Source organism: Rhipicephalus sanguineus, chromosome 1 (assembly GCF_013339695.2).
Source record: "Rhipicephalus sanguineus isolate Rsan-2018 chromosome 1, BIME_Rsan_1.4, whole genome shotgun sequence".
Classification (NCBI taxonomy): Eukaryota; Metazoa; Arthropoda; class Arachnida; order Ixodida; family Ixodidae; genus Rhipicephalus; species Rhipicephalus sanguineus.
Genome location: NC_051176.1, coordinates 112,798,434 through 112,808,698, shown reverse-complemented (window position 1 = coordinate 112,808,698; position 10,265 = coordinate 112,798,434). Strand labels below are relative to the sequence as shown.

Genomic DNA, 10,265 nt, shown 5'->3' with positions numbered 1-10,265 from the left:
AACTGGCATTTTACAATAGTCATTCTCAAAGTTACCAAGTCATTTATTGTCCCCTGTAAATTTTTGTGAGTCGTTCTAACTTTTTGTAAATAATTATTCTATTTAGGTTAACGAACTTTGTTTGTTAGCGACTTAAGACTGTCACTGCATTCACCATCTCTCTCTGCGATTTCATTTCATACATGTAGCACCTTGTACCCCCAAATAAATCATTGCTTATAATCCTTATTAATTAGGTGTGATCACCATTATTAATAATTACTAACTCTATTATAATCAATAATTTAGGTAGTTTTATTGGCCAAAACCACAATATTATTATGAGGCAAGCCGTACAGTGGCAGGCTCCGAAAATTTCCACCATCTGGTGTTCTTTAACGGGCACTGACATCACACAGCGCACGTACAGGCCTCAAGCATTTCGCCATCGTCAAAATGCGAGTGCCGCGGCCGCGATCGAACCCACGGCGTTCGGGTCAGCAACCGAGCACCGTAACCACTATACGACAGCGGCGGACAAACTCACTTATAATAGTGACTTCTTGTATACATTTCAATTTACACCTAATGCCACAAATTTCAATTGCTAGCTTAATTACCTAATTGCTCACGCGTGACTATTATGTAACTAGTAACTATCATTACTATCGATTTCTTATACAGTCCTGTTGTCTGTTATAATATTATAATTTTATATACTTAAATAATATCTGCACCTTCAATACATCTCCTATGCTCGCTCTATGCTGTATGACGACGGCGGATAGCATGGACAACGCTCTAATCTCACAATAAGGATTCTGTTTCGCAATAATACCTCTATGGCTCTTAAAGGAAGCGTTTTACAAAGCTTAGGAAAGCGATTTGGTGAAAGTGAAGGATCGCACAGCATACGGATGAACTGCCAAGCATCAGAAACAGACTAAAATAGACAAGGGAGGGTATTTGAGTGCACAATCTCAACAAACTGAGGAAAGCATTTCGAAGGGAATATCAACATTGTATTTCAAAACTCAAGGTGTTTCTCAGCCTATAAATTATGTAGTCATTAACGCGCAAGGCAGTCATTGCACATTGGTGGAAGAGAACGAAAATATGGAAGCAATACACAGAAAAATCTCACATAATGAGAAATAAAGGGAATACGTTCTTTGTTTAGATGCGAAACTTCAACTTTAACGAACATTTTTGTCAAAGGCCAAGTTAGAAGCGACATTGTCCTAATACCTCGGATAAGAAAATCGCCGTCCTTACACCCTGTGGAGATGGTTGAACAGCGAAGCTTAAATGGGCGGCCCCTGTGTTTATCACTGGGTTTATCACGGAGCCATCCCGCTCTATGAAGGCGCACGGATGACCAGCGAAGCTGTGTAGCACGCGGCACAGATGTGACACTGAATTTTGATAAAAGGTATCGAAAGGCACAGAATTTTCATCAGAGGTACAGAAATGTCCCTTTTGAACGTAGCGTATGCTCCTTTAAAGATTCCCATTTGAGCAGCATGCGTCTTTTTGCCGTGACATGCGTCGATTTGCCTGGCTTGCTACACGCCCTTGGAATTTCGTGCATGTTCTTGAGGAGCCATTTGAGCAGCATGCGTATTTTTGCCGCATTCTCCGTTTCGCGACGCTTTAGTGGGCCAGTGGTAAGTAGTGGGCTTTGCCCCATTTCTGTGGCGCATAATTGCACTAGAGAGAACATGCCTATCCTGACGTCCGTTTCGCCTCGGCATATACAGGTTCGCTGAAAAGCTACTCGAAATAAATCGGGAAAGGTTGGAGCCGTGCATGAGAAGATTGATGGCCTTACACCAGAAACTGGTCCAGAAAATCGCGAACGTAAGATGGCTGTTGAAAACTTCTAAATAATACCGATAACGTTTGATTTAATTTAGTTGATCATTCTGTGCATACCTTAAGAAAGGGGGAATTCCCTGAACACCTGATTATTCTGCTGGATCCTTTACACCGGACAAGAGTCAGTTACTTGTTAAGGAAGATCTTGGTAGCACAGATTCGCTGAAACTCCCAACATTAGTAAGGCAAGATTGTATTTTCTCTCCGTATTTAATATATGCACACAATATCTACCCCGATACCATTGTTTAGAAGATAGTAATGTCATGAGTGAAAACATGAGGATCAAAGGCGAACAACCTAACCTGTACAGATGACGCTGCTTTATGAAGGAAACGGAAAAAGGAGAAGGCAGGGAGGTTAACCAGAAACACTTCCGGTTGGCTACTCTACACTGGGGGTCGGGGAAGGGGAATAGAAAGACGAGAAATAGAGAGGAGGAAAGAGAAAAAAGATAGAGAGAGAGAGAAGAGATGCAGTGCATTCACTACAGCGTGCCGTATTGCACCACAATTCAGAGGCGTTCGCAAAGCAGCGTCAGTGAAAGCACTCTCGTGTTTTTTGAGAATGACGCTGCTTTATTACGCAGGAAATATATGTATGGAGATCTTAAAAGCCCTCATTCTTAAAGGGGTAATGAACCACTTTTCCAAGTGATGATCGAATGACCTCAGTATCGGAGTTTACTGCCTCCCGAATCGATTGCCGCAAAAATTTCTCGAATCCGTCAAGGATGAGCGGAGTTACGGGGGTTTCGCGCACGCTCTCAGCGCTTTCTCTCTTTTCTCGTGCCGACGAGCGCACTGGAAGCTACACAGGGAGGGATGGCACGGGGAAAAGAAGTTACGTCAGCGCGCATCATGAAACACGATCGCTTTCCCACTGTGATTCGCGTGCGCGAGTGCGTCTACTGTGTACTGAGGAGTGCGGCGCCGGCAAGCGACGGCACCCCGTGGCAAGAAGCGCATCTGATCCGAACGCCGCTCGATTTATATCGACTATCGGCCAATGAGGATGCCATGTCTTTTGCGACGGGGAGATGCAGATCGCGACGTCAACGGGCAAGCGCCCCGCCCACCGACGAGAGTGAGAACCGGCCTCTGTTTGAAAAGAGGGCGTCTGAGAAAACAGCAACTGCGCGTTCCGCTTGTAGCCTTTACGCGGCACGCACGACTGCAATATTTGGCTGGGCAGTTCATAGCCGTGTCAGCTTTCCGCAGGATGTGTTGTTTACGCAGGATGTGTTGTTTACGCGAAAAGGCTTGGCTTTTTCTAAGCGTCAATAAGATTCAATGCATGGAACTGGTGAAGAACCGGTAAAGAACAGAATAATATCATTTGTAGGACACCATTTTTTCTACAATCCAGAAAAGATAAAGATGGCAGTTTTCCGAAGGAAATTCAGCGAGGAATAGTACTAGGAAAGGCAGCTAAGGGTGAATTTTCAAACTTCAAAAACGATGTCAACCTCAATATATATATATATATATATATATATATATATATATATATATATATATATATATATATATATATATATATATATATATATATATATATATATATATATATATATATATATATATATATCGCGGACCTCGCGGAAATATGATTCATTAATTTCGAGCACTGGTGCTGATGTAGTCTTCAGAACATAGCATGGACTGCCGAACGAACCAATTTCTCGGCCATAACGAAGAATGGGTTCGAATGTGTCTTTGAAGCAAAGGTCCTTAAAGTAAAGCTTTCTCACTTTTGTCATGTCATGATGCTGCCGGTTAAACGGCGCGTAAGTTAATGCTAGCCAAAGTGGAAGATGAACAAAAAAACCGAATCGCCTCTTCGCCAAATAGTTCGCGAGGATTCATCAGGCCGCGGAAAGCGTTTCGGCTAGCTTAAGCAACATAGCTCATTGTTGGGCACGTACTCATGGTGTCGCCAGACGTTGCCATTGAATCGACGGTATATACGAGCTGTGCGTGCATGAAAAGCATAAGGGAGTTTACACAAGGGTGAGAACGAAAGGAAAACAAGTGTGTGTGTGTGTGGGGGGGGGGGGGGGGGGGGGGGGGGGGCTGATTTCTAACTTTATATGACAATTTTTTGGTCGGAAGGGATATTTTATACAATTTATCCGAGCCATATTTTAAGCATACTTGTACACGTTACAGAAAATAAGCAACCGATTACAATTACAATTACTTCCTTTAAAATGTAATTGATTACAGTGGTCAGTTGCAGCCCCAGAAAAGTAACTCAGCAATTACAGAAACGTAATCGATTACTTTAGCGCTACTTTCCTTCAAAATTTTATTGCCGTAACACAATAACACAAGTTTACTCAAACTACCACGAACTATTGTGACTTGCATGGCAGAGAGAAGGCTGTAGGCTTGTGTGAAAGCTGGGAGGCTTACTGTAGCTCCTGTGATATAGTGTCACACGTTGTTAACTTTCAACGGGAGTTGTTTTTCAATGTTCTCGTCGATGAGTCTTCGATGTTTCCTCGTGAAGAGGTCAGCTGCTACAATGAACACTCTCTCAATGCGTGCGCTGGAGGGAAGGGCGGTATTCTAACGTAGGAACACCTTGCGCACCAGCTCGTAGTTGCGCAGTGTTTCGATGCTATTGTCCGCGTCCTTTATGAAGCGTTACTAGCGCTCGGGTAAGGCGTTGCAGGTAATGAAAATGAAAACTAGTGAAAAACTAGGCTCTGTATAGGGACCTCGCACCCCCCAGCTTCTGACAGTTTGACAGGACGGAGGGGTCCCTATAGTGCAGTCGCATATTTTTCCGGGTCGAGAACTGCCGTTTGAGACTGATTATAACTTGATTTTGAAGAAAAAGTAATTGATTTCCGCTAATCAATTACAAGAAAACGTAATTGAATTACCCAGAACGTTACAGTTTCGCAAAAGTAATCGATTATATTACAAAATTACAAGAAAATGTCATTGATTAGAAGTAATCGGTTATTTGTAATGCGTTACCTACAACCCAGGTTATCATTCTGGATACATGTACACATACCAACCAAGTGCGAGTTGGAAACCTGCAACGTTTATCTTCGCATCACGACGTCGCCTTCACATTGATAACGCCCGCTTCCAGGAGGATCGTGTTCGTGGGACGAAGCCGCAAGGATTGCGTACATGTGTTGCCGATAACATAGCCAAGGATATGTGGGCGTTACACCGAACCCGAATCGAACCTTTAGAACTCTTTCATTCCAGGAACGATGCTTCGTCGATGTGGCAACAACGCAAGATTTGCAGCACCGGCTAATGTACTGGAGGGTCGTGCACACAGGGCACGCTCGTACATGCCGAGGTGTGCCCCTGTCTAATAATTTCGCGCCACACCTGGTGTATACATGTATATGTAAACAAGCGGTGATTGTGAGCAGCTGAGATGCGCGCTAAAGCAACATTCCGACTTCTGAAAGAGTTGTTCGCAGACGGTGTTGTGGCATGCTGGGTATAAATATAGCAACGCTTTATTTACAGGTGTCCTTGTAGAGCGCACTTGTGTTGCAGTCTGCCTTCATATATAACGTAAGGAGTGGATAGTCACGCAGGACAAATGATACCGAGCAGGCAACGAAGAGTCGAATAACCGCGTAGAAATTGCGCAAGTTGCGCAGCAGACTGGAGATTTGCAGTATGCACCCCGCTTTCTACGAAGTTCATAAACAAACATGTGCTCCACGCCGAAGGCGTCAGGTGGCGGCCTCCACGACAATTCTGCGGCCGTGGCACTCGTGGTGACGCGTGGCGAAAAGATAAACGCGAAAAGAAAGCTTTGACTGCTTATACAGTGTGTTTCAAGAAATGTGTCCGAAAATCCTAAAAAATAAGGGAAAGGCAATATTTGCGCGATGTCTTCGTAATTACTTTTTCTGCAGCGGCAGACATCGCAATATGACTAGAGACATTAATTATGGCAGTAACTAGATAATTTAAATGAAATGACCCTTTAATTACTGGGGACAGGCGGTCAGATCAAAAGGGAGAATTGTAGTCCTTCCTACGAAGAGCCCATTGCCGCTTATGTATTTCCTAAAAAGCGGTGGCCGGTAATATTAGTTGAGGGGTAAAACTTGACCAAAGTTCGTCGGCCAAACCGAAACCGAGTCGCGAAAAATCGCAACTGCTATGCTTTACGGGACGTCCAGAATGAGCGAGAATATATTGCCACGCGCGCTTCTTTTGTTATTTTTATGTAACTATAGTCCGTTGCACGCGTATACCCGCTGCCTTACGCAAGCCGCGCCTTAATGTCTGGGAACCTTACAGATTATTTTGGAATCTTCTGATAGGCTTGAGCGCGCAAACACGAACTGTTGAGCTTATTCTGGAACTCACGTGGCCACCAGTGATAAGGCTCGAATGTTCGATGCCACATGTATAAATACCGACACGCCTTATCAACGGTGGACGCTCTATTCGCCGCCATCAGTCTAAGCTTGTATCGCTTGCAGTTTGACTTCTCGTTTACCGGGTACAGGTTCGCCCAAATAAAAAGTTTAGTCTTCAACAAGCTGACTGCTGCCTTCGTCTACGTCACGACCCCGTGACAATATCAACCATCGATCGACTTGGCTTCGTTGGTGTGCGGGCTGTGCTTGCAATTATAGCACGCATGGCGCACATATGTTAGCGAATGCAGGAAAACTAACACCACTGCAGTCGCTGTCTTGAGCAATAACGTCATTCTGGTCGTCTGCTAGTGGCGCTCATCTGTGCTTCGGTTTCGGTTTTGCTCTTGAGTTTAGTGGAATTTCATCTCAAAGCGGCTGTCAGGGAAATAATGAAGGAAAGAATACAAATTTAAGATTTAAAGCAAACTGTATTAAAACAAAGGTTACATGTCGTTCTCCTGGCTGCCCCGCGGTCCGTCCCAGTTCGTGCCTCGAAGCTCACTGCCTTGCCAGGCAGCTCGGGCCTGGCTCCTCGCATGTGCTTCTGCAGACATTGATTGTTCGCAATCACGAGACGCTGAATCAATTTCAAGCCATGGACACAGAATGTGCGAAGATGATGAACGAAGGAGCGAAACACGACAGCGTCTACTCGACAGACGACGGCGTTCTAGCCAGACAGACGACTGAGAAAGGCCGCACAGTTAAGAAAATTGTCGTCCCGGGAGCGCTACGAAGCACTGTCATGAAAATATTCCACGACAGCAATGGACACCTTTGCGCAACCAAAACGAAGGAACTCATCGCACGAAGGTATTGCTGGCCATCAATATCTGGGGATATTAAATCATACGTGCAGTCGTGTCATAGTTGTCAGGCAATCAACGCTCGCACGAAACGGAGCGAAGGTTGTTTGAGTCCACGAGATGTGCCGAGCGAGCCCAACACCGTCATATCATTGGATCACATTGGCCCACTCAACGAAACGGAGAACGAAGGCTACGTGTTGGTCTGCATTGACCATGCCACACGATACATGGATGCTGTCATCGTACCAAGTACGGCATCGAAGCACTATATCGACTACCTCTTGAACCGATACCACGATTCGGCGTTCCTGAAGTGATCATTACGGATCAGGCGAGAGGCTTCGTGAACAAAAAATGCGGCAGATCCCACGTACTGTGGGAATCGATGTAATGCGAAGCAGCCAGCAAAGAGCTGCATACATCGCTTTGTTTATTTTTGAGCCAAATGAAATCATTCATGCCATGGCATCTAGTTCACCATATATCGCATGTTTACCATGCACGCATGCATGCACAATCTGGTATATACCATGCCAATGAATCGTATATTCTGGTATATACACTGCACGACCGGTCATTTATGTTCATCACGCACTCCTGTCATGCCACACCAATTTTGGTATATATCCAGTTATCTAAACGGCCGGAAGCGCACCATAACAGTGTCATGTAAATATTACCGTACATGACATGCATAACATAATTCGTATGTTAGGACCCGTCATTTATGTTCGTCATACAGTCACATCGCACAATACCAATTTTGGTGTATAAACGAGCGAAATGGCCGCGAGTCCACCATGAGCGTGGCATGTAAATCACGCCATACATGACATGCATGTCATGGTTTTCATGTTACCACCTGTCATTTATGTTCGGCATACATTCGCGTCACGCAATGCCAATTTTGGTGTATATCAAGCGAGCGAAACGGCCGCGAGCGCATCAAGAGCGTGGCATGGAAATCATGTCGCACATGACTTGCCTGTCGCGATTTTCATGTTACCACCTATCATTTACGTTCGTCATACAGGCGCGTCGCGCAATACCAATTCTGGCGTATATCAAGCTAGTGAAACGTCCGCGAATGCACCATGAGCGTGGCATGTAAATCATGACATGCATGTCATGGTTTTCATGTTACCAGCTGTTATTCATGTTCTCGATACAGTCACATCGCGCCATACCAATTTTGGTGCATATCAATCTAGCGAAACGGCCGCGAGCACACCATGAGCGAGCCATGTAAATCATGTCGTACATGACATGCATGTCATGATTTTCATGTTACCACCTCTAATTTACGTTCGTTATACAGTCGCGTCGTGCAATACCAATTTTGGTGTATATCAAGCCCGCGAAACGGCCGCGAATGCACAATGAGCATGGCATGTAAATCATGACATACATGACATGCATGTCATGGTTTTCATGTTACCACCTGTTATTCATGTTCTTCATAGAGTCACATCGCGCAATACCAATTTTGGTGTATATCAACCTAGCGAAACGGCCGCGAGTGCGTCATGAGCGTGGCATGTAAATTATGTTGTGCATGACACCTGTGTCATGATTTTCATGTTACCACGTGTCAGTTATGTTCGTCACGTCGAAATGTCTCGGCATACCAGTTTTCGTATATATCCATTCATTTAAACGGCCGCGAGCGCCCCGAGACCATGTCATGTAAATCATGCCGCACATGACATGCGTGTCATGATTTGCACGTTAGGACCTGTCATTATGTTTGCCATGAACTCTTGTTACGTCATACCACTTTTGGTATATATGAAATTAACGGAATGGCCGCAAGAGCCCCAAGGCCGTGGAATGTAAATCATGCTGTTCATGACACGTATGTCATGATTTTCATGTTATGACCTGTCATTTATGTTCGTAATACGGTCATGTTATTCCATACCAATTTTGGTATACATCCGATTAATGAAACGGCCAGGAGAGCACAAAGTCGTAGGCGGCTAGATAGATAGATAGATACGCTCAAACTCGCAGAAGTTCGCTAAGAAATGCTTCGCATTTAAAAAGACGGCTTCTCTTCACAGAAAACTTGGAATCGAACACTTGAAAACGCCTCCGTATTGGCCTCAGGCAAATGGCCTCGTGGAGCGCATGGTCGCTACATTGAAGCAAGTTCTGAGAAAGCTTCTCAGCCAGGCACAAAGCTGGGAGCGCATGCTTGCTGACGCCGTCTTCGTCATCAACGTGGCAAAGTCTGAGCAAACCGGATATAGCGCATTCTGGGTAATGCACGGCTACCAACCCAAGCTGCCGGGCGAACTCAACATTGGAGCGATCCAAAACGATATCAAAGAGTCCGAACGATTGCGTGGACTAGCAGTAGCGCGCAAGGAAGCCAGAGAAAAGTTGAAAACGAGCCAGCACTACTCGACTCTCCGCTACGATGCGAGGCCAAAGGTTCCCAAATTCAACGTTGGCGACAAGGTGCTGTGCGCCATCGGGACTCGACGTTGGACTTTGGACCCCTGCTTCGAAGGACCGTATGTGATTATCGGTTTCCGAGGAAAGAACATCGCCCTCATTCGACGAGCTGCGACGTCGGGGAGCGACGCCGACAGGGCCGTCAACATCGAACAGCTGCGTGTGTACGACGAACGAGGTGACGACGCCGCTGAACTTGCGGACACCAGCATCGGCCTTCAGTTGGGGCGTGGAGCTGAGGACAGCTCCAACTAAACGGAGATCGTGTCAGTGTCAGAGCACTGCCGCTCCGTGTGTGTGTACCTCCTTTCGTTTTCGAGCCCTGCGTGGGGCAGTGTTTGTTTCCTGTGCGACGCGCCACCGAAACTCGAGACGTTCCAACTCACGGCTTTTTACGAGCGTATTCCGCGAATTCTGTGTACGCGCTGGCTGCAGGGGTGTGGTCTCCGTGGGGACAAAAGGCCCATCTCGACGAAGGAGCCAGGCCGGAGCCCCCTGGCAAGGGAGTGAGCTTCGAGGCACGAACTGGGACGGACCCAAGGACCGCGGGGCAGCCAGAAGAACGACATGTAACCTTTGTTTTAATACAGTTTGCTTTAAATCTTAAATTTGTATTCTTTCCTTCATTATTTCCCTGACACGGCAAAGGGCTCGTCGCAGGCAAGACTCCAATTCTCCCATTTGACCCGACCGCCGGTCTCCACTAATTAAGAAGTTCA

At 45.8% G+C, this 10,265-nt stretch overlaps 1 protein-coding gene across 1 annotated transcript; it reads left to right on the top strand.

The window, feature by feature from the left end:
- Nucleotides 1-9,216: 9,216 nt before the first annotated feature.
- On the top strand, nt 9,217-9,801 carry LOC119378958 (uncharacterized). Its single transcript, XM_037648068.1, has one exon. It carries the CDS (start codon nt 9,217-9,219, stop codon nt 9,799-9,801), a length of 585 nt encoding a protein of 194 aa, XP_037503996.1.
- The last annotated feature ends 464 nt before the right edge of the window (nt 9,802-10,265 follow it).